This window comes from Scyliorhinus canicula, chromosome 17, assembly GCF_902713615.1.
Source record: "Scyliorhinus canicula chromosome 17, sScyCan1.1, whole genome shotgun sequence".
Classification (NCBI taxonomy): Eukaryota; Metazoa; Chordata; class Chondrichthyes; order Carcharhiniformes; family Scyliorhinidae; genus Scyliorhinus; species Scyliorhinus canicula.
In genome coordinates this window covers 76,209,869-76,235,172 of record NC_052162.1, presented here as the reverse complement: position 1 = coordinate 76,235,172, position 25,304 = coordinate 76,209,869, and the positions used below count along the sequence as shown (strand labels likewise).

At 43.5% G+C, this 25,304-nt stretch overlaps 1 protein-coding gene across 4 annotated transcripts in view; it reads right to left on the bottom strand.

Annotated features, from left to right (window-relative positions):
- diaph2 (diaphanous-related formin 2) overlaps positions 1–25,304 on the bottom strand; it is an 878,670-nt gene that overhangs the window by 183,688 nt on the left and 669,678 nt on the right. For all 4 annotated transcript variants that reach the window (XM_038775000.1, XM_038775001.1, XM_038775002.1 and 1 more), the window contains one exon: positions 14,691–14,855. In XM_038775000.1, the coding sequence (XP_038630928.1) occupies positions 14,691–14,855 (165 nt within the window). The remainder of the gene's footprint in view (positions 1–14,690; positions 14,856–25,304) is intronic.

Sequence of the window (25,304 nt, the reverse complement as noted above, 5' to 3'; positions counted from 1 at the left end):
TGATTTGAGTGATTATGCTGTGATACCTAAATTTAAATCTAGAGACCCAAGACACATCCAAAGTGTGAACAGACAGGACGCTCTGAATCTTTCATATTTCCAGCATATAGATGAGTTTTATTCATGATACTTGGTGAGCAATAAAATCAATAGAATCATTTTCATTCTATTTCTTCACTTTCAGTACAGGTACACAGATACACATGGGGTTAGTGGTCATGCATCTGTCTAGACGTCAGCTATAATTCTGTTTCTATATTACCAAGCGTAGTTCAAAATCTGGGATCCCAGAGGGACAGATACTGCTTTGGATTTGGGCTGAGACATATAGAATAATTTCTTTGGATGTTGAAATAGTAACAGCTATCTTGCCAAATTATATGTAGTAATGCAGTTCCAAATCCCGGATGGTTTAGAATTGAAAATTGAATTTACAGCAGGTGGTGACATTATTGGGATTTAATCTGAAGCCAAGAAGCAGAAATATCAGAATCAATGGGGACCAAAGTTTTAAAAACGGCAACTTGGCATCCGCCTAATAAAACCAGATATCAAATAGGCTTAAATCTCAGAGTTCTGTTAGACCTCTTGGGTTTTGATGAATTGCAGTTTCCACAATGTTGTGCAAAGTTTTCATTCCAAATAAGTTAAAGTGGTCTTATCAAAGCCTCCTAGATAGAAACATCAAATCATTTGGAAGAGGTGCACTAAGGGAGGCAGAATGTTCATTTTAATTACGCTTTAACTTTCAAACTAATAAAATATGAAGAGAAGATGAAACAAGAAAAGGAGATGAATACAATTAATTTTAAGACAGGAATGTTGAAGCCACACAAATAATTAAAGGGTAAGGAAAGTTGAGGGGAATATTTCTAGATCAAATGCCACTCTTTTTGGGAAATAATACATTCTTTTTTGGAAAGTTTCAAAGAAACATTAGATCCTTGGCAATATATACAGGGTGATTTCCTTCCCTGACAGGCTCTGCTTCTACTATTGGATCACTGAATCCAGAAATATACCAATTTTCTAATCAAATGTCAAACACATTTCTGTTATACAGTCAGTGGCCCAGGTTTTTGATCCTGCATTGGGTACACAGAGATGAGAGAAAGGCAGAGATGGCCACCTGCAGGTTGGATTTCTATTCTGGGAAGAGGGGTAGGGCGCAGGCTGCATTGGAAGTCAGGACTGCCGCCCCTGGAACGAGTGTGGAGGGTGCCAGGTGAGGAAGTGGGATGGACAGAAAACTTCCTCTTTGCTCCACCATTGGGTTGGCATAAATAAAAAACAGGATGAAGGAAAAACATCCCTTCAGAATTCACGCTCACTATATCGCCCACACTCCCTGTGACCCATCCATGCCAACCTATATCATCTTATGACCCCATCCGCCTCCATAGCCCCTATGGCAAACAATGTCCCTCTACCCACCCCCCATAGCCCCTCATTACCCCCTATGTCCTCCACATCCCATGGTCCTTTGTGGCAGCCATGCCAGTTTAGTGCCAACTAATACCTCACAACCTTTGCCCTCTCCCTCCATGCCAACTCACTTAGTATCCTTTGACAGCTCCTCGACAGCTGGACCGTTCTTTAACAGTTGGACAGTTCTTTGGGAAGCCTCGAAGGTCGTGTGCAAAAAGTGCCCAATCACATTTACTTTTTGTTTAAAAAAATATTTTTATTGGTATTGTCAAGAACAATAAACAATTATGTACATTGCTGTTCGTGTTCATTCACTTTTCTTTCCCTTGGATTTTCATATATACAGTTTGCGGCCCTCTGGCTCGGCGTGCAGTCCCTCCGCGTGCGCACTCCTGAGACCGCACCTCTCTGCCCCACTCCCACCCAACCATGGAAATGAGCAACCCGGGGACGGGGGGGGGGGGGGGGGGGGGGGGGGGGGGGGGGGGGCTGCCCCCTCCCTCCCACGTTGTCTCTTTTGTGTCTTTCCAGCCCCTTCTCTCCTTCCTCTCCCCCCCCCCCCCCCCCCCCCCCCGGTTGCGCATTACCATGGTTCCCCCTTGCCTTTCTGTCCCTTTTTCCTCTTTCCTTTCTTTCTAACTATCCCGTTGTCCTATCTATTCTTTGTTGCTGGCTTGAAACAGGTTCTAGAACAGGCCGACAAACTGCCCCATGCGCTTCGGAAGTCTTTCTCCGACTCTCGGATGGCATATTTAATCTTCCAAAAGGTCAGCAAGCCAGTCCGCCGCTGTGGGTGGTGCTGCCGATCTCCAGCCGAGCAGCATTCTCCGGCGTGCGATTAGGGAAGCGAAAGCTAGGGCATTGGCTCTCTTCTCCATGTGTCGCACTGGCTGCTCCAATACCCTGAAGATTGTCACATTTGGGCATGGCTCCACCCTCACCCCCACAGCCTTGGACACTGCCTCGGAGAAGGCTGTCCAGAATCCAGCAAGTTCGGGACAAGCTGAGAACATGTGGGTGTGGTCGGCAAGGCTCCTCTGGCGCAGTTCACATTTATCCTCCACCTCCGGGAAGAACCTGCTCATTCGGGTTCGAGTCAGGTGTGCTTTGGGCTGAGCTTTGCACAGGATGAGATGGAGTTGGCCCTGCTCAGTGCCTTGCTCCAGAGTCCCCACTCCTGTCCTCCCATTTCCGTCTGGTCTTGTTCAGTGGTGTTTGGGCTCTGTCCATTAGCTGTTACCCTACTGTCTATTCGCGGAGAAGTGCTTTATTTGCAGGTGTCTCATTTCCTGTTCTGTCGGCAGTTCGCATTCCGCCGTCAGTTCATCCAATGTTGCCAGTCTGTTCCTATGTAAAAGTCTCTAACTGTCAGTGTGCCCCCATCCCGTCTCCATTTCCTAAAGGTGGTGACTAGCATGGCTGGGGAGAATCTGTGGTTGCTGCAAATTGGGGCCATGGGGAAATCCTAGTCAGCCCGAAGTGCTGTCTTAATTGGGCCCACGTTTTCAGTGTAGCCGCTACCACTGGGTTTGATATGTATTTTGAAATGAAATGAAAATCGCTTATTGTCACGAGTAGGCTTCAATGAAACTACTGTGAAAAGCCCCTAGTCGCCACATTCCGGCGCCTGTCTGGGGAGGCTGGTACGGCTGCTACTGTACTGGAGGTACTGTACCTCCATTCCGCACCCACTCTGAATTGGCACCATCACTCTTTCCGCCATTGCTGCCCATTGGTAGTACTGCAGGCCACCTTTGATTTTCCTCCTTTGCAGTGTTGGTTTGGGAACTGTCGGATTCTTACCCCCCCCCCCCCCCCCCCCCCCCCCCCCCACACACACACACACACACAAACGCCATGATTAAGCTGTCTACGTTGTGGAAGAAAGCCTTGGGGATGGGGATGAAGATTGGTATGGATCTAAACATGATGTGGAGATGCCGGCGTTGGACTGGGGTGAGCACAGTAAGAAGTCTTACAACACCAGGTTAAAGTCCAACAGGTTTGTTTCAAACACTAGCTTTCGGAGCACTTTCATTCACCTGAGGAAGGAGCAGTGCTCCGAAAGCTAGTGTTTGAAACAAACCTGTTGGACTTTAACCTGGAGTTGTAAGACTTCTTACTGGATCTAAACAGGAAGAGGAACCTCGGCAGCATGTTCATTTTGATCGTCTGCACTCTCCCCGCCAGGGAGAGTGGGATTGCACCCCATCTCTGTAGGTCCTTTTTAACTTCCTCCACCAGGCTAGTCAGGTTCCACTTGTGTACTTGTGTCTAGACTCTGGCTATTTGGATCCCCAGGTATTGGAATTTGTTTTGGGCTGTTTTAAATGGGTGCTCCTCCAGCTCTGCCCCTCCACTGTTTGGGAAAGCCTCACTTTTGCCCAGGTTGAGTTTGTAACCCGAGAAGGTTCCGAACTCTTTCAGGATCTGCATAATTGCCTTCTGTGGTTTTGAAACATATAGGAGCAGGTCATCCACATGGAGTGACACTCTGTGCTCCGTCTCCTCTCTGGATGCCCTTACAGCTTTTCGCATCCCGCAGGGCTATCACCAGGGATTCAATTGCTAGCACAAACAGGAGCAGAGACAACAGGTATCCTTGTCTTGTGCCTCTTGGTAGCTGGAAGAATTCAGAGCTGGTGCTGTTGGTTCGTCCGCTCGCTTTGGAAGCATTGTATAGGAGTCTCACCCAGACGGTAAATCCCGCTCCTCGCCAAAACCGTTCCAGTATCTTGAGGAGGTATTTCCATTCGACTGTCGAACGCCTTTTCTGCATCCAGGGAGACGGTCACCTCTGCTGTCCTCTCCGGTTGGGGGGAAGGGGGAGGGGGAAGGGGGGGGGATGATGACACATTATTACATTCAGCAGCCACCTGATGTTCGCAGTGAGTTGCCTACCTTTAACAAAGCCCGTTTGGCCCTCTGCGACCACCTCTTGTATGCTGCTTTCCAGCCTTTGCTGATTAGTATGGCTACTCCCCTAGCCCTCGTCCCATAGCACGAATGGCATGTCTGTCCTGCCCAGCCCTTCCTTACCAGCAGTCGGTCTTTCTCCCTCAGGTGTATCTTCTTTAGGTAGACTATGTCAGACTTTAGGCTTCTCAGGTGGGTGAAGGCTCAGGATCTTTTCACCGGGCCATTGTCCCCTTACGTTCCAGGTAACTATCCAGATGGGGGTTTTTGACTCCCTGTCCTGCGGGATGAACCGTACTTACCCGGTGTACGCGCCTCTGCCCGCCGGGGTTTCTCTTTGTTAGGGGGCCGTCGAAAATGGCCGTGGTCGCCGCTCTCACCATGAGGTCAGGCCCCTGAACTTCGGGTTTTCCCTTTGTCCAGGGGCTCCCAACATGGCTGCCAACTAGATGCACGCCACGTGGATGCGCCCTTAAACTCTGGTGTCTCCCTTTGCCCAGGGGCTCTCCCAGGTGGCTTCTTGCAGTGCCATCTTGGTTCCTCACCCTGCTCCATCCCTGCCGAGGCCTGTATTTGTCTCACTGTCTCGCCTTTCCTTTCTTTTCGTCCGCTTTCTGTTCTGCGCGTCCCTCATCCTCGTTTCCCCCACTCCCTATCCACCTCCGTTCCCCTTCTTTATGTCCCCCCTTGTGTTCTACCTGCCCCCCCCCCCCCCCCCCCCTTTTGCCCTGTCCCCCCCCCCATCCCCCACCTTTGGCCAGACACTCCCTCTCCCCTGAGAGGTGCACCGCAACCTCCCTTACTGCCTGTCTTCCCATGATGCTGTCCTTGCTACAACAGTGGCTCCCCTCCCAGTGCTCGTCTAGCCTGGCCCAGTTTTACCTACCTATCTCCATCCTCTATCTCACCCCCTTACCTGCTTTCCCGACTCTCACACCCTTCCCCGTTTCTCATCCTCAAACTGAAAAAGGAGACAAAAGCAAAAATGAAGCAGCACCGTCCCATGCAAAAATATAGTCCACAATACAGTCCTTGTTTTCAGTCTGTCCTCCACTCTCATTCCCTTTCTTCCTCTGACCCTGCCACTTTCACTGTTACCGCATCTGTTCTCCCTCCAGGTTGTTCGTTTTTACGAACTCGTCGGCCTCCGCCAGGGTGTCGAAGTAATGTTCCTTCCCCTGGTATGTTACGCAGAGTCTGGTCAGGAATAGCATGCCCACTTGCACCCCTTTTCTGTAGAGAGCCGATTCCGCTCTGTTAAATTCAACCCTCTTTTTTACCAGGTCCGCCCAAATGTCTTGATAGACCCCGATTCTGTGCCCTTCCCACGAGCACGACTTCCGTTGCCGGGCCTGCAGCCATCTAAGATGGCCACCTGCAAAGTGGGAACTATGGCCAACCCAGGACTCAGACAGATACAGAGCCTATATGTATCTAAAACATAGGTAACCAGACCTGATTGAAACCCCCGCTCGTATGCATTTTAATGCCCCATTTTCCCAGGACAATAGAACTCCAATCACAAAACCGGTACAGCCACAGACTGATTGGCGCCACTCCCCTTACTCAGAAAGCCCAACTGCCAAGGTCAATGACCGCTATGGACCCCCCCCCCCCCCCCAGCTAGCAAGGCACCCGCCCCTTTATTGGCCAAAATGAAGACAGTGATCAGAGCGCTGTCGAATTATTGGGTCCAAGGTTAAGGACTGCCCCAAAGAGTACAAAATCCCAGATGGATAAAAGAGAGCACAGCCATATGTTTTGTCTCTTTTGGATCCGGCCTGTGCCAGCCCACTTCCAGCAGGAACAGTCAGCTAAGTTCAAGACCAACAATTGCTACCTGACAGCTGAGCCCAGCAGAGACAGAGCCACTTTCTTCGAACCAGCCAAGTCAAATCTAGATAATGGCCTTTATCCATTTGCACAGTGCCGGTCACCCTTAACTATAGGTTATTGTAGCTCATAGGTGTAGTTTAACTCACAGTAGATATTGTGTTTGCATGTTGAGATAACTCTTTTGTATGTAAATAAACCACCTTTTGAACTAACTGGTTATTTGATCGATATAAGGGAAAGCTTGTGGTTCACAGAGATAAATAGAAATACCCACAGTATTGGCGACGCTGTTGGGACTGAAACAGAGCAATTTTATTGGCATCACTGGGTGGGAAAAACACCAACAGGTCCACCTCAAGATTTTGTCCCGGACCTGGAATCCGTGTAGTTTGCAATTATCGCTCTAGGCTGCTCCCTTGTTTTGGGCTTAGGCCAGAGTAACCTGTGTGCCCTGTCCATCTCAGGGGGTTTGGAAAACCTTCCCTCCCAACTAGATTGCCCAACATTTGGGCAACATAGCCCGTTGGGTCCCTTCCCTCAATCCCCTCAAGCAGATCACGATGCAACGTTTTGCTGCCTGGACCTGTTCTTCTGGTCCTCGACCTTTCCTTTTAAGTTCCCCTGAGCCGCCACCAACCTCTTCATCTCGGTCTCCACATCTACAGTCTTGTTGCTCTGGTCCATTGATGCCTTCTCCATGTCCAGGATTGTCTTCTCCTGGGCCTCTGCCTTCTGTCCCAGGACATCTATCGTGCGCTGAAGGGTGGCTATCGCTTCCGTCACCACTTCCTTCACCACCACCAACTTGATCACTTCCTTCATAGCAGTTAGTTCCTTTTTTAAAACATTCCTCCATCCGTCCCCCTGTGAAGGAGGGGGGGGGGGGGGGGGGGATGTCATTGTCCGCTCCTGCTCTGCCGTTCAGGTCGCTGATCATTCCCCTTCCTGGTTCGTTTGGGCCTCTGCCACGCCTTGTGTGGCCGCTGGTCGGCCACCTGTTGCTGCTGCCCCTTTCCTCCGCGTCTGCCTCTGCCTTCTCGTCGTCCACTCTAACTGCTGTTTGTGGGCATCTTCTTTCCTTCTCGTGCTGTTGATGCCATTTGTATTTGGGGGCGTTTTAGGTGACTTTTTGGGTTAAATACTCAAACAAATTCACTTGTTTTGGGTCCAGCTGAGCCACCTGATGTGCGCCCGCTCAGAACATCGCCACACCGGAAGTCGGCAATCACATTCACTTCTAACAATTCAAAACGGTGACGTACCTCCCTGCAAAGTTGTCTTGGGACAAGATCTGAAAGGTATCTTAGTTCTCCAAAGGGCTATCCAAATGAATCCACCTTGTTCAGACCGCCTCTTAAATCAGTTCTAATCTGCACATTCCGGGTTTCATAGTCCTGACCTACTTTTGTGAGGGCCACGAAGAATCCAGCACAAATTTTTCGAACAGAAAGAAAACTTTATTTATAATATCATATACACACAACAACAGCAGCAGTAACTCCTTTGCTGCTCACTCCTCTCTAGCTGGTTCCATACTGGCCAGCTTTATTTATGCAGGGACCTGCTAATGATTTCTTTGCCCTCACCCCCCTCTTTGGGGAAGCTCATACTCCGTAAGGATTGTGGGATTGTCATTAGTCCCCAGCCAGTGCTAAGCAGGCAGGTTATAACACCTACCAAAATTCTCCTTCAGTGGTGGCAGCTGGTCATTTAAATAGCTGGCCAGCTCCTTCCCTAAACTGTCCATGTGCAAACCCGGGCCCAACTCCACCCTCAAAAATGGTCTGTGAGTGGGACTTAGAATTTTTGGTCATTTCTGGGATATTTGGCATGATGGAGAGTCTTTCAGTTGTACTGGAAATCTGCGCCACGGTACAGGAGGCTGCCATTTGGCGCATTGATCCATGCCGGCTCAGTCACTCACACTCTGCCACTCAATCCCCATGGCCCTGCAGGTTTATTTCCTTCAAGTGTCCATCCAATTTCCATTTGAAATCACTGATTGTTTCGGTTTTAATCACCCTCATGTGCAGCATGTTCCCGGTCATTATGACTCACTACGTCAAAAAAGCTTTTTCTCACATCACTCTGCCTCTCTTGCCTAAAACCTCAAATCTATGCCCCCGGTCCTTGCACTGTTATGTTACCTTATTCAATGGAATAAGTTGAGTGCTTTAAATGAGAAGTGATACAACCCAGATTTTCTTCCCCTTCATGCATGTAATGCCTTTAGGGACCATTTAAGTGATAATGCATTTTCTTGAAAGGATAAAGGCAAAGGGTGGAAGTGTAATTTTCCACGGTTCAAGCTGTAGTTACCTTTTATGTGATTCAGTTCCAAAGTGGACATAAATTATGATAATGAACCCATATATTATACACATATATACCCATATATTATACACACACATCATTGTGTCAATCATTGATGTGCATTTCACAATTTGAACTTCTCTATTGGGTTTGGGTTAGATTAGTTGAGAGAAAGATTGGTATGAGTGAAATAAATTAATTGTATTTTGATCATATTCAATATTCTAATTTAAAATATTAAAGTAAGTGATTTAACCATAACATAAATAGTTGGATTTAGTTGACCTCTCCCTTAGGCTCCCATATTTGCAACATTTATGAATTATAGATCCTCAGTACCCATTTGTGATGAACTTTTACTGGAATTAAACACTAATTTATTTTAACTCAATTGTAAGGGGCATACAAAGAGTTATAATTGCAACTCAGTGCTGATCAGAGTTTAAAGCATCAAAGCTAATCTGTTTCACTACTTCTGTTGCTCATATATTTGACAGTAGAGTTACAAACAAATTTTTAAAAACGTTTTTAAAAATGCCTGGTCAGCATGGCTCCTTTCACAATTTTTTTTGGTTTAACTTCCAGGCGAAAAAAACAATTGCTGGCAACATTTAAAAGATGGAATTTCTTCAGCATTGAAGGAAATTTAAAATGCTGTTTAAGAAGCTTTGTTATTTGCAGTGATTTTTTTTCTTCTTATAAATACATTTTACTGGCTGTACTAAAGAAGCGTGTTGTAAAGAAGACATTTTTGTCCTGAGGGGACTTGCATATGAAATGCACTGCTTTCAGATTCCATTAGGCTGAATGACAAAGACTTATACTTTTCACAAAAAATAATCAATGTCATAACAAGGCAAACTTTTGTTGAATAGAAATCAAAAGCACTTGGAGAATTTCTGAAATAGCAGTTGTCCCTATTGGTTTGGTGTTGTCAATCACATATGATTTTTTCATAACACACCTTTACAGTCGTCCATATAAATAAATTATTGCAAGAAGAAGGAAGTGTCAAATGCAACTGAAAGACCAATCCTTCACAACTGGGCTTTTCAGCCAATGCATTGAGTGGATAGATAACAATTGGTAGTGCAGAAGCAGTCATTCTTTCTGTATTTTAAATTAATTGATCACAAAAGGTGATAACAGTACTGGATCACTGAATCTATTCCACAAAAAAATCTTGCACTTCAGAAATGATTTCTAATAAAATTCTGTCAGCTTAAGAAGAGTTGTTTTTCCCTCTGTTTGTGAGTTTCTGAGGAGAGTACTTACTCTCTGTTAACAGAATGTATTAAGTGTGAATAAATTTAGTGAACAGATTGGCAATGACACTGACCAGTATTATCAGAGATAAAAACTGCCAAATAGGAAAGCTAAACAAAACTAAAAAGTAAATAACTGTTCAGAGGCCAAGTGAATTTGTCAACATTTGAAACCAGGGTTTTTTCAGCAGTCAGTTCACACTTCAATTAAAATAAAGGGTGGGATTTTCCTCCCCCTTCACGGCATGATCTGCAGTGGTGGAGGGCGGCTTGCTGGCGGCCAGCGGTGGGATCTTCTGGTCTCTCAAATCGCACCTCTTGCACGGTGGGCGTGTGCCGGCGGCTGCAGCGCAAGATCCCGCCAACGTGAACGGCTAAAAAAATCCCCCCCCCGAGATTTGTGTTGTTTTTCTCTCTCGTGCACTACGAGCCAGGATATTCCACAAGGGAAGGCTTTTGGAATATCATTATTTATTTTGCAATGCTACTAAACGATACTTCTCACTGCAACACCTCCACCATTTACGTAGCAGTGAGTTATAAGAGCATAATTTTGCTTCCAGAGTAAGTGAAGAAGATTGACAGACTTTGAGCTCTTTTTAATCCACAGAAAACTGACCATCAATGCTAGTGGAAGACTGATGTTTCTTTAATAAGGTTCTTTAACTTTACAAGGTAAATAGAATTGGGTGCAAGCAGCTGCAGGGTGATAATAGCAAGATCTTTACCTTAGATCATAGAATTTACAGTGCAGAAGGAGGCCATTCGGGCAGCACGGTAGCATTGTGGATAGCACAATTGCTTCACAGCTCCAGGGTCCCAGGTTCGATTACGGCTTGGGTCACTGTCTGTGCGGAGTCTGCACATCCTCCCTGTGTGTGCGTGGGTTTCCTCCGGATGCTCCGGTTTCCTCCCACAGTCCAAAGATGTGCAGGTTAGGTGGATTGACCATGCTAAATTGCCCTTAGTGTCTAAAATTGCCCTTAGTGTTGGGTGGGGTTACTGGGTTATGGGGATAGGGTGGAAGTGTTGACCGTGGGTAGGGTGCTCTTTCTAAGAGCTGGTGCCCCCATGGCACAGGCCCGCTCGCATGGACGGGTAATGCCATGGGGGCACTCGGTCCTTCTGCGCCGGCCCCTGTAGGGCTCCGCCGTGGCTGGCGCGGAGAAGACAACTCCTTGCACATGCGCCAGAATACGCCGGCCGGTCTGTGAATGCGCAGAACCACGTCCGGCGGTTCCGCGCATGCACAAGATCACGCCGGCCCTTCGGCGCATGTGCTAACTTGCGCAGTCCCTTCGGCACCAGCGTCCACCTAGCCCCCGGAAGTGTGGAGAATTCCACACTTTCGGGGGCTGTTGACGCCGGAGTGGTTCGCGCCGGTTTTCCCACCGACGTGGGGACTCCCACCCCAGAACTTCCGGTTAGGCACCTTACATCCTTCTGGACTCAACAGTGAGTTCAACAGCTTTAGACTGCAAACTTTTCTCTCTCCTCCCTCATCCCCTTCCCTACCCATCCACCCACAGACCATTTGTCATTTGTTTTGCTTTCACTGAGTTCTGGCCCTTGTTCTCCCATTATCACATTCAGCTATCTTAACTTTATGTCACTATCTTCTTCAGTCTTTAAAACTACCATTGACATTCCCTTTGTCTTCTGTCCATGACAGGTTTGTCAATCCTTCCTTATAGAATCATAGAATTTACAGTGCCGAAGGAGGCCGACTGTGCTACCACGCTGCCCTTGCAACTGTGCGAACCACTGTTCTATCATGCTGCCTTTATGACACACCTATCCCTGATCTTCAATTCTGCTCCACCTCGCTCTCCAACTTCCCATCATATTTCTACCCCGCTTCAAATCTGAAAAGACATATGGACTCTCTCTCCATAGGTGATGCCAGGTATGTTGAATTTACATAGAAACATAGAAAATATGAGCAAGAGGAGGCCATTCGGCCCTTTGCACCTGCCCTGCCGTTCAATATGATCATAGTTGGAAGTCTTACAACACCAGGTTAAAGTCCAACAGATTTGTTTGGAATCACTAGCTCTCGAAGTGCAGCGGCTAAGTGCCGATCCCAACGGAGGATCCGCGGTGTTTCACAACGGGAGAATCGGTGTGAAACCCTCACTGACTGCACACGGTGCGCGTCGTGATGACGCCGATTTGGAGGGAGAAGTGCATCGCGACCCAGTGTCAAAACGGCGTCTGCCCCGATTTATGCGTCGGGAACCATTCTCCGTCCGATCGGCATTCCCGATTTCGGCGTCGGGCAGCGGACAATCTCACTCACAATGTTTTGGCCTCAACCACATTCTGTGGTCGCAAATTCACAGGCTCACTACGCTCTTGTGTGAAGAAATTTCATCTATCCGAATAGTCTACCCCATATCTTCAGACTGTGACCCCTGGTTTTGGACACCCCCACCATCGGGAATATCCTTCTTGCATCTACCCTGTCTAGTCCTGTTAGAATTTTATAGGTTTCCATGAGATCCCCCCTCATTTATCTGAACTCCAGCAAATACAATCCTAACCGACTCATTCTCTCCTCATCCGTCCATCCTGCCATTCCATGAATCAGTCTGGTAAACCTTTGCTGCACTCCATCGAGAGCAAGAACATCCTTCCTCAGATAAGGAGACCAAATATGCACACAATATTCCAGGTGTGGCCTCACCAAGGCCTTGTTCAATTGTAACTAGAAACCCCTGATCCTGTACTCAAATCTTCTCGCTAAGGCCAAAATACCATTTGCTTTCTTTCTTTACCGGCTGCTGCACCTGCATGTTTACCTTCAGCGACTGGTGGACGATGACACCCATGTCTCATTGAACATTTCCCTCGCCTAATTTATGGCCATTCAGAGAATAGTGTGCCTTCCCGCTTTTGCTACCTGAGTGGATAACCATACATTTATCCAAATTATACAGCATTGCCCACTCACTCAACTTCTCCAAATCATACTGAAGAATCTCTGCTTCCTCCATTCAGTTCATCCTCACGCCCAAAAATTTGGAGAAATTACATTTCCTTTCCTCATCCAAATCATTAATATATATTGTGAATAGCTGGGGTCACAGCACCAATCCCTGTGGTACTCCACTAGTCACTGCCTGCCACTTGGAAAAGGACCAATTAATTCCTACTCTGTTTGCTGTCTGCCAACCAGTTTTCTATCCAATAAACGACCCCTAATTCCGTGCACTTTAATCGTACATGCTAATCTCTTTCGTGGGACTTTGCCGAAAGTCCAAATAAACCACACCCTCAACAACTCTACTAGTTACATACTCAAAGAACTCCAATAGATTGGTCAAGAGATCCAGTAAATTTCCACTTCAGAAATCCATACTGAATCTGTCCGATCCTGCCTCTGTTTTCTAAGTGTTCGGCTGCGAAATCTTTGAAAATGGATTCTAGAATTTTCCCCAATATTTACGTCAATAAATCTGGTCTATAATTCCCTGCTTTCACTGTACCCCCCCCCCCCCCTTTGAAATAGTGGGATTACATTAGCTACCCTCCAATTTGCAAATTTTTTTTTCCAGTGTCTATGAATATTGGAAGATGACCAACAACACATCCACTAGTTTGAGAGCCACTTCCTCAAGACTCTGGGATGTAGATTACCAGGCTCTGGGGATTTATCAGTCTTCAATCCCATCATCCCCAACACAATTTCTCTATTAATATTGATCTCCTTCAGTTCCTCCCTCTCACTAAACCCTATGTTTCCCAACATTTGTGGTATCTTAATTGTGTCCTCATTTGTGAAGGCAGAACCAAAGTAAATATTTAGTTGGTCAGCCATTTTTTGTCTCCAATATAAATTCCCGTTTCTGACTGCAAGCGATCTAAATTTGTCTTTATCAATTCTTTTCTCTTCACATAGATACATATAGATATGTAGAAAATAGGAGAAGTAGGAGGCCTTTTGGCCCTTCGAACCTGCTCCGCCATTCACCACGATCATGGCTAATCATCCAATTCACGTACTAATAGAAACTTTTAGAGTCAGCTTTTATGTTCCCTTACTCTATTTCCCCCTTCTTAATCAATCCCTTAGTCCTCCTTTGCTAAATTCTATACTGCCCCAAATCCTTAGACCTGTTGTTTTTCTTGGCCAATTTATATGCCTCTTCCTTGGATCGAATATTATCTCTAATTTCCCTTGTAAGGCATGGTTTGGTCATCTTCCCTGTTTTACCTTTGTGCCAGACATGAATAAACAATTTCTGCAGTTTCCCCATGCACTGAATGTTTGCCATTGCGTAACCACAGTCATCTCTTTAAGTAATGAACATAGCCAACTCCCGCCTCATATCATGGTAATTTCCTTTATTCAGATTCAGCACCCTAGTCTCAAAATCAACTACGTCACCTTTCATCTTGATTAAAAATTCTATCATATTATGGTCGCTCATCCCCAAGGAGGCTTGCACAGCTAGATTGCCAATTACTCCATTCTCATTACACAGCACCTAGTCTAGGATGGCCTGCTCTCTACACATTGGTCCAGAAAACCATCCTGTATATACTTTAGGAATTCCTCCTCTACAGTATTATGACTAATTTGATTTTGTCCAATTTATATGCAGATTAAAATCACCCATAATTACAGATGTTCCTTATTGCATCCTGTTTAATGCCATTCCCAACATCACCACTACAGTTTGGGGGTCGACATACAACCCCCACTAACATTGTGTTTATCCAGCATTTTCTATTTTAATTCTCTTTATCCAGTTTGCCGTTGCTAACCCTGTTTCATTCTTTTCAAAAAGCCCTTGGTGATGAATTACAAAAAAAAAAGCCTTCATTCAAAGTAATAAAGTTAACATTTTGTACATATATTAAAAAGATGTGAAATAAATTGCACCTTTGAAAATCTTGCAACATGCACTTTTGGTTTGTAGCACTCACCAGGAACATGGACCTGAAGTTTTTGAGATCAGTGAAGAAATCATCAATACTGACAACTTTGGGATCAAAGACGAAGTATTCACCCAGTCCTTTGTACAACTTCATCATATTTCCATACATGTTGGAAAGTTTTTCATATTGTTCTCTTGCATGCTTGGCAAAGCTGTGAAGTCCGGTTAAGGAATTTATTGGAAAACATTTATAATTGTCCATACCAAGACCTTTAGCTCTTGTACCTTATCATGAATTATGTTATTTATAAATTCCCAAGTAAACAAAAACAGTCTTGCCAATTTTATCTTCCCCATCAGCAGAAAATGACGAGTAATTTCTGATTAAAACAACTCACCCTTTGTGCTTTCATTCAGATCAATAGTGATTTTACATTTTTTTTATCAGCTACTCTGCTTATTTGTACTCATATACTTTTTAAAAAAATAGAAATTATTTATTTAAATGTGTTCAGAAATGTAATTAAAAAAACATAGAAAAGATTAGAACGGTTAATAGATAGCTTGGAAGAATACTGGCAAATAAACCTACAGAAAGCAATAAAAAGTTTTCCCAGAAATACATTAGTGTTAAAAGCATAATCACCATACATGTAGGACCACTAAGAGTCGAAGAAGAAAAAAAGAGTGGGGCATGGACGGAAACATTAAATATGCCTATTACCTCAATTTTCAGAAATAGTAGATATTGAAATTAAAGTACCACCAGTGGTGGGCATCGAATGAATAGTGATGGCTTTAGTCATAGACCTGAGATTGCGCTCTGTTGCACTCTGGACATAAAATGTTTAAAAAAAGTGACCAACTTTAATTTCTTGTTTTCCTCTGAATTTTGGTAGACATGTCACGTGGTGGCTGAGAGAATTCTGATTGGACGTTTTTTTTGGATTCTGACATATTACGTGATCACAGAAATTTCAAATTCAACTTTTGTGGATTTTTTCTTGGTTATGACGTTCACTTCCTTCAATTATAGTATCTTTTTAATCTTTACCAATTTATGTTCAGTTGACCATTGCATAACAATGTTTTATTCAGAAGGTATTGGCCTAAATATTTCAGATGGAGAGGTTTTGACAGTCCCGCAGCCATTTCACGCTCGGATAAGCATTAACTGGCTGTAGGCAGGGCTTCTTTCTCTCACTCAAAGAGACAGCCTGAAAGAACTGCTTGCCAATCTCTTGTCCCTGCACTGACAGGAGCAGCAGTTGACAGAAGCGGAAGGGCTTCAACATGTCAGAAGCTAAGTCCCGGAATGGGTTGCAAGGTAAGCTTTGGGGTCACAGAGCAGGAAAGGCCTGGAATGGGGTGAAGAGTGGGCATTTGGGGTTTCAGTCCAGAGGCCACCCTTGCTGCCTGAGGTCTAAGCCTGCTCATTTTCAGGCTACCCCCACGCCAGATAAATCCCCCCGCCAACCTAAAGGCTGAAGCTTTGTGGGAAATGGCCCTGAAGGAGGCTGACCATGTAGAACAGCCCGAGAGTAATATACCCGAGGAGCCCCAAGCAGCAGTGAGGCTGTCGAGTCCGAAGGGGAGGAGGCCCCAATGGACACAGATGAGCCATGCAATGATGAAACACTAGAATCCCTACAAAGTAGTGAAGAGAATTGGGCAGGTCCCCAAATTTCTTTTACTCATTCCTGGAATGTGGGAACTGAAAGAAATGTCAGCATTTATTGCTCGCCCAAAGTGATGGTAAACTTCCTTTTTGAATTACTGTAGTCCATATCATGAAAGTATTTCCACAATGTTGTTGAATGGGGAGTTCCTGAACTTTGACCAAACAAAAAGCAATGTTTGTCCAAACCGAGATGGTGTGAGACTTGGGAGGGGAATAGGGAGGTCACAGCATTCTCACGCATGATGTTGGCCATCTTTCCAGGATGGTTGTCGGTTTGAAAGTGCTGTCCAAATAAAATCCTGTCAATTCAATACTATCTATATCACTCACACTTGTTCAAACAATAACTTCACCCACCCAGTTGCCTTGCATAAAACAGGGAATACGGGGTGGATGAGTAAGGATTTGATAATTAATTTTATTAAAGTCATATACCCATATCAATTATCCAATCCATGTAAAATAGCTATTTTTAGCTTGATTATTTACACAAGAAGGCATGTGTTTGCTTGGCATATGGACCCAGGATAATACATAACTTGAGTCATAACTCACTATAAGTCATTTTGAGTGCAAAATTCTAAACATGGTCCAATAGAACCATTTTATTATCTCATTTAACTGTGCGTGCACTAGCTCTGCACATTTTCCTGAATATCATAGAATGGATATGAAACTCAGAAATATGACAAAATGATTTTTATTTTGCAATAAAAGGTCACTGGGCTAAATCGCTGGCTTTTAAAGCAGACCAAGCAGGCCAGCAGCACGGTTCGATTCCCGTACCAGCCTCCCCGGACAGGCGCCGGAATGTGGCAACTAGGGGCTTTTCACAGTAACTTCATTGAAACCTACTCGTGACAATAAGTGATTTTCATTTCATTTTTCATTGATTTCATCAAGTAATATAATTTGCTGAGTTTAAACAAACCTCGACAAGAGGTACACTCTGGTATACAAAATACAAAAAATTAGATTTGTCATATTATTATTAGCTTGTTTCTTTTCCCATTTTTGCATATCACCCAGTTAGAGAGTGTCTTTATGTCAAAGTTTTTTATAATATGGTGGGGTTTCCAGGGATTGGAACTTTTTGACACATGCATATTGTTAGTTGGGATTTCACAACTGGTGGTGACTCAGTGGTTAGCACTGCTGCCTCACAGCATCAGAGACCCAGATTCGATTCAGACCTCGGGTGACTGTGAAGTTTGCACATTTTTCCCATGTCTGCGTAGATTTCCTCCCGGTGCTCCGGTTTCCTCCCACAGTCCAAAAATATGCAGGTTAGGTGAATTGGATATGTAAATTGCCTTTAGGTGGGATTGCAGGGAAAGGGTGTGGGATTGGGCCTGGGTAGGGTGCTCTTTCAGAGGGTTGGTGCAGACCCGGTGGGCCGAATGGCCTCCTTCTGCACTGTAAGGATTCTATGATTCTGTCTGCAAGTGGGAACAGAAATAACTTTGCATGTTTCATTGTTGGAAAGTTGCGTTCAAAAACTGCAGCGGGCCTATATGGACAGTTGGATGTTCAGACCTCATCTTTGTCTTTAAATGCAATGGATCAACAGTCCAATGGATCAATGCGCATGGTGTCACTGGGTTTTGATTGTAGGAGACAATACGCTGTTGGACCGTGGCTTTTGTGCCAAGGAATGGGCATCGTTACCCATTCTTGGATGCTGAGAGCATGGGTGACTATTCTTTGCTTTATGAACCAGCTATGCAGTTCAAATAAGTTTGTTACATGTATCAAGAACACTTAATGGTAATTGCTATAGTTACAGCATGTAGCCACTTTTTTATCATGTTTTAATTGACAGCAGATTGAAAGAAAGTAGCATCGGCCAGCTAATTTCCAAATAAAGTGAATTCCTTTATATACAACTGTATATATTGTATAATTCAGTCGGTTGCAAGCCATGCATCAGACCTATCAATTGTGCTAATGCAACTGAATGGTGATTTCTTTAGCTACAAAATAGATTCTTAAAATTAAAAGTGGAAGATTTGAAGACTGATTGAAATTTAAAGCATTTCTGTAATTCCCAAGACTCCTGTTTTAAAAGTATCACCATTTTTATATTGTGGGGAGGCATCATAGCAACAGTCATGAGAAGGCTTCAGACAGCAAGTTGCTTTTTGTCTGCTGGCTTTCCGTGATGGTAAAATCTATGCAGACCATTAGTCAGAAGAAACATATTATTCACGGCATTTGTCTCCTGAAAAAAGTGGCGGCTTGTGCCCGTACAGAGTTCATAAAGGCAGCAACACTGCATAAAAATGTAAATGTAGATAGATATTAGTGACACTTATATATTGGACCCATGACCTGCAAGAGAAACTGCCTATGTATCATCAGAAAAAGTTACTCCAGCAGCCAACTAAAGTCAAAACAGTCACTGGTGCCACTCTATCCCTCAAAGGCTAGCAAAGATCCAAGCAGACTTAGTGATAGTAAACCGCTTGACGGAGTTATCTGAAGTTGTTGGGAGTAGTTCAGCTATGATTTTGGCTGGCTCAGATGGCACGCCACTTAATGTTTGATGCTGCTATCAGAACCACCACTTTGTTTATATTTGCAGTTTGCCACCTGCTTTAGAAGTTGGAAATTGGAAGAAAGCAACAAAGTATTTAACAGCACCGTAACACATTGCCTAAAAAATGTCAAGTTGCTCCACATGTAATGAATTATTTTGAAATAGAGCACCTATTAGTTCAAGCAACCCAACGTTTAGTTTCTTTGATCAGCAAGCAGCCTATGCAGGTGGAAGAGGCTTTGTGCTCACACATAAACGGTAGTGGCAAGAGGGTCAATGTTTGCTCAGTATTGACTCCCATGGGTTGGGGGCTGGTGCTGATTATGCAACCCTGTCTGGGCCTGAATATCAATCGAGGCAAATTTTTTGCCTCAGTTTTTGCATGGAATTTGCAATATTTGCAAAACTGGTCACCCAGTGGTTCACCGTTCTGGATAAATAATAAAGTTCATGGCCCTGAGAAAAAGGAACAAAGCCTGAACAAAATTTATAAAATGTTCATTACAAAATCATTAACTTGCTAATTACATTGGCTGGTACTTCTTTAACCTATTCACCCCATTCATTCAGTTAATTATAAAACATATTTCAGCTAATCAAATGAAGCACTGAGAAGATGCAGAACTCATTTGGGGGCTTATGCCAAAATTGGGAGAACTAACTCACACACTTGTCAATCAACAGCCTGAAATCGTCATACTTACAGAATCACACCGTACAATGTCCCAGACACCACCATCGCCATCTCTGTGCCACCAGCAAGCCAGACCCAGCAGAAGTATGTGGTGTCACATTGGTGGACAATCGGGTGGGAGTTGTCCTCAGAGGCTTCAACATAGCCTCTAGACCCAATGAAGCCTCATGGCATCAGGTCAAACATGGGCAAGGGTACCTCATCGGAAAAGGATTAGGCCATTCAGCCCATCAAGCTTTCTCCACCATTCGATAAGATTATGGCTAATCTGATTATGGAGTTAACATCATTTTTCTGTCTGTCCCTCCATAACATTCGACTTGCCTTGTCAATCAAAAATATGTATAACTCTTTGAAAATATTCAATTACCCAGGCTCTAATGCTCTCTGGAGAAGAAAATTCTTATGCCCTTCCAAGAGAAGAAATTCCTCCTCATCTTAGTCTTATTTTTAATTTTTACTATTAACCATGCCCCAACAAGAGGAAACATCCTCCTAGCAACTTCCTTATCAAGACCTCTCAGAATCTTATATAGTTCAATCAGATCACATCTCATTCTTTTCCACTCCAATGAATATAAAAACCTTTTTCATAAGACACCCCATTCGGCCAATAAATCAGCCCAGTGCACCTTCTCTAAACGCAGGTATATCCCTCAAAGTAAGGAGACTTACAACTATGCAGAATACTCGCGGTGTGGTCTCACTAATGCCGCGTACAACTGTAGCAAGACTTCCCCACTGTTATACTCCATCCCCTTGCTATAGATGCCACAATTTCATTTGCCTTCCAATATAACTTGTTCTAGTCTTTTGTGTTCATGTGTAAGGACTTTCAGTACCCTCTGCAATGCATCATTTTGAAGTTTCTCTCCATTCAAATACTATTCTGCTTTTCCATTCCTCAAAGTAGTTTTGGTCTATTGTGTTCAGTTTTGGTCTCCTTATCTGAGGAAGGACGTTCTAGCTACAGAGGGAGTGCAGCGAGGGTTTACCAGACTGAATCCTGGGATGGCAGCACTGACGTACGAGGAGAGATTGAATGGTTAGGATTGTATTCGCTAGAGTTCAGCAGAATGAGTGGGGTAGGATCTCATAGAAACCTATAAAATTCTAACTGGTAGATGCAAGAAAACTCTCCACTGATTGGAATCATAGACAGCACAAAGGAAGTTGGTTGCGATTGTTGGAGGTGAATCAGCTTAGTGCCAGGGTGTCACTGCCGGAACTCCTCAGGGCAGTGTTTTATCTGCAACCACCTTCAGCTGCTTCATCAATGACCTTTCCTCCACAATTATTTTCAATATATCAATGACTTGGATGAGGGAAGTTTGTCAAGTTTGCGGATATCACAAAGACAGGTGGGAAAGCAAGTGGTGAGGACAACACAAAGAGTCTACAGAGGGATATTGACAGGTTAACTGAGTGGGCAAAAACTTGGCAGATGGAATGTAATACAGGAAAATGTGAAGTTATGCATTTTGTTTGGTAGAATAAAGGAGCTGAATATTATTTAAATTGAGATAAACTGCAGAAAGCTGCAGCACAGAGGGATTTAGTGTTCTTTGTGCGTAAATCACAAAAGGCTAGCACATAAGTTCAGCAGGTAATAGGGAAGGCAAATGGAATGTTGGCCTTTATTCCAAAGGGAATGGAGTATAAAAATAGAGTAGTCTTGCTAAAACTATTCAAGGAACTAGTATCACAGTAGCACGGTGGTAAGCACTGTTGCTTCACAGCGCCAGGGTCCCAGGTTCGATTCCCGCTTAAGTGACTGTATGGAGTCTGCACGCTCTCCCTGTATCTGCGTGGGTTTCGTCCGGGTGGTCCGATTTCCTCCCACAAGTCCCGAAAGACGTGCTGTTAGGTGAATTGGACGTTCTGAATTCTCCCTCAGTGTACCCGAACAGGCGCTGGAGTGTGGCGACTGGGGGATTTTCAAATAACTTCATTGCAGTGCTAATGTAAGCCTACTTGTGACCATAATAAATATTATTATAGACTGCACCTTGAATATTGTGAATTTTTTTTAAATCAAAGATATGACCAAAAGAAAGATATACTGGCATTGGGGGCAGTCCAGAGAAGGGATATGGACTGCCTGCGGTTTTCCCATTTTAGACATCAGTTTTGAATCTTAACTTGGGAGCCCAGTAAGTAGAATTTCATGTGCAGTGACAGGCATCCATCTACCAATCAGGTTGAGTGGTCAACAATCAACTATATCCTGGTTCAAGTGGGGCAGGCAGATTAAACTATTGACTGCTGAGTTTACCACAGGGAGTTCACTCAGTTCAAATCTTCCATCAACAAACAGTGCATCTTAGATAGTGGGACCCTTTGGTGGCGATATTTGGGGTCTCAGAGAAGCCGGAGCTCATGGAGAGGAGGAAGGCCGATGTCTTGACCTTCGCCTCTGATTGTAGAGTTAAGAGTTAAGGGGCTCTTCAGGGGGTTTGAAGAAAGGTGGGGGATGCTTGTGACCGTGTTTGAGGGGCTGTTCATCGCGGGGGAGGGGGTTTGAAAAAGAGGCAAAATCTGTACTGAATGTATAGTTGATTGTAGGGAAGCATGTTTCCCAGGGTGTTTGTTCGCTATAACCTGTTTTGATACATGTTTATAATAAAACACATTTTAAAAACAAACAAACAGTGCATCTTGGAACATAGGAAGATAAGAACAGGCCACTCATCCTCGTAAAACTATTCTTCCAGTCAATTAGATTATGGTTATTCTGTTTCATCACTATCTCCCTGTCTTCGCTCCACAATGCATGATATCAATTTCTATCAAAAATCTATCAATCTCAGTCTCAGAAATTTCAACTAATTCTGCATGTAGAGCCCACTCAGCAAGGACATATCAGATTTCCATTATGCTCGTGTGAAAAATTGTTCCTTGATTTCAGTCCTAAATGGCCTAACTTTTCTAATTTAGTGTCCCTTTTTGTTCTGAACATCCCGACGAGCAGAAATAATTTTTCTGCATCTACTCTTTCGCATTATTTAAAAAACTTTGATTAGATTACCCCACAACATTCTGAATTGAAGTGTAAATTTAAGTTTAAGCAATTTGTCTTCATAATTTATCTATTTTTATTGTGGGGTCAATCTTTATTGAATCCCTTCCAAGATCAATGTATCTTTCCTGAGGTTTGGTGCCCAGAATTGTACCTATTACGTCAGATACGTCAGACGTCATTAAGTCTGACCAAGGTTCAGTGCAATAGAAGAAACATTTCATTTTTGAATTCGAACACCGTTGAGATAATGGAAAATACACCATCTCTTGTAATTAAAGAAAGATTCCGAGTTGACTTACTCAGGTCCAAAGTGGATGACCTCCCACTTCTCCGCACAGAAGTTCATCTACCCTAATTTTTCCCGCTCATTTAATTTGCCTTTATCCCTCTGTTGCTTCCTGCTCCCATCCACACAGTTTACTGTATCTATTCATTTAGTGCAAACTGGGATATATAACTCCTTCATTCAAGATGATTTCTGCGGAATACCATTTGTCGCATTTTGCCACTCAGAGAATGATGCTTCCCAAAATATTAGCAACATATGTCAGAAGGTTGCCAATTCGGTGTCCTCTCATTCTTCCTAACACTCTCACGTGAAGAACACTAAGAAAATTACTCCTGGAACTCCCTACTTGAGCCAGTTAAAATAAATTCACAAATCAGTAGACGCATGTTCAGTTGGTTCCTCAATCTCACCTGAACTGCAAAATTAACTTCCATCATCTTGCTCTTTCCAACACTGAGTGGATCATCGCAATTAAATAAAAAACTATTGACAGTTAATATTGAACAGAGATTACACCAAAGACTGTGAAAAACTATCCTGATGTTCCTTATTGCAGGATATTACTGTCACAAGATTCATAAGAAGGTATAATCAGAGAATTATTTTACAAATCTAAAGCAAAATTACAGGGGAATTAAAAGCCTTATACAGATTATAAAATAGTTACTTTGCCATTAGGAAGTAAAATTAGTGTCATTTGAGACTACAGTACTTATTATATGCATGTTATTTTGGTATAAACTGGAACATTGCTCCAATTACAGTGTAATTAAAATATTGTAAGGTTTTACCACGTAATACTAAGACTTTTTGAGCAACTGAAAGTCTACATAGTGATCTGTATTTATCAACACTTCAATTTGAAAAAAATGAATTCTAGCTTCTCGCCAAAATATCAATCGCATACATTTTAGAACAAACTTGAACTGCTTTTACAACCAGTGGATTACTTATCAAGTGAGTCATAGGCAAACAGTAGTAGCCAATTGTCACACAGCTGGATCCCACAAACCAATGAATGCTCTCGCTGATAGTCATGATGTGGAGATGCCGGCGTTGGATTGGGGTGAGCACAGTAAGAAGTCTTACAACACCAGGTTAAAGTCCAACAGGTTTGTTTCAAACACGAGCTTTCGGATCACTGCTCCTTCCTCATCCATTCACCTGAGGAAGGAGCAGTGATCCGAAAGCTCGTGTTTGAAACAAACCTGTTGGACTTTAACCTGGTGTTGTAAGACTTCTTACTGTGCTCGCTGATAGTGGCTGAGACAAGAATTCTGCCCAGGACACTGGAAGAATTTCTCTTGTTCTTACTTAAGTAATACCATGAGATCTTTTATGTTTTCCTGAGCTGAAAGATGAGCCTTGGTTTGACTTTATATTTGAAAGATGACACCTCTGACAAGACAGCACTCATTCAATATTGCCAATAAATGCCACTTAGAGATGCTCAAGTTCACAGTTCGACTTGAATTTACAACTTTCTGAATCAGCAGTGAGAATATTCAAACTGAGCCAAGCTAAAGCATAAGACACCATACTTAGCATAAACATAATTCAATGTGTATTTAAACATTTCAGCTGGAAAGATGAGCATTTCAATGTGAAATATACCAGATAATTTCCAAGTAATGAGGTGCAAAAACCTCAAAATTTCTTGATTGGTTTGTGAACAATGAGGATGGAAATGGCCATGCTATATTTTAACAGTACATATGCGACATCAACTTTAAGGGACTCTGCTAATTCAGTGTACCGTCAAATACTATTGAAATATAACAGCGGTCTACTGCAGGATCTGCAACAGCTAAGAACAGGGCTGTGACTTGATAAGAACAAATTTATATTTACATACCGCCTTTCACATCCTCAGGATCTCCCAAAGCATTTCACAATGAATTACTTTTCAAGTGGACTTATTGTTGCTGTATAGGAAAATTTGACAACCAATTTGCATACAATGGTACACTGCAAACATTAATTAAGACATTTTTTGTGGGTTGGATCAAATAAGACACAAAGGCTGACCAGGGTACCAGGAGAATACCCCATCTTTTCTTCAAATAGCAGCAATGGAAGTTTCATGTCTGCCTGAACACACAGATGGAGTCTTGGTTTAATATTTAATCTGGAAGATGGCATCTCTGGCAATACAGCAGTCCCTGAAAAATGCCAGCCTAGGTGATGTAATCAAGACCTACAGGGGGCTCCATGGCCTACTGAGGTAGAGATGAGATTGCTACTGCTGAGGCAAACTGGCACTTGCACAACATTACAACTAGCAAACAAAAGCTTTTAACTGTCTTCATTTCAAATCTGTATGCCAAAACATAACGTTCTATCTAATTGTGGTAGTTATTCAAAAAGACAGAATATATTAAATAAACCTGACTGAAGGAACCGGAAAGGATTATAAAGTTGATGAAAGTTTAGAAGGA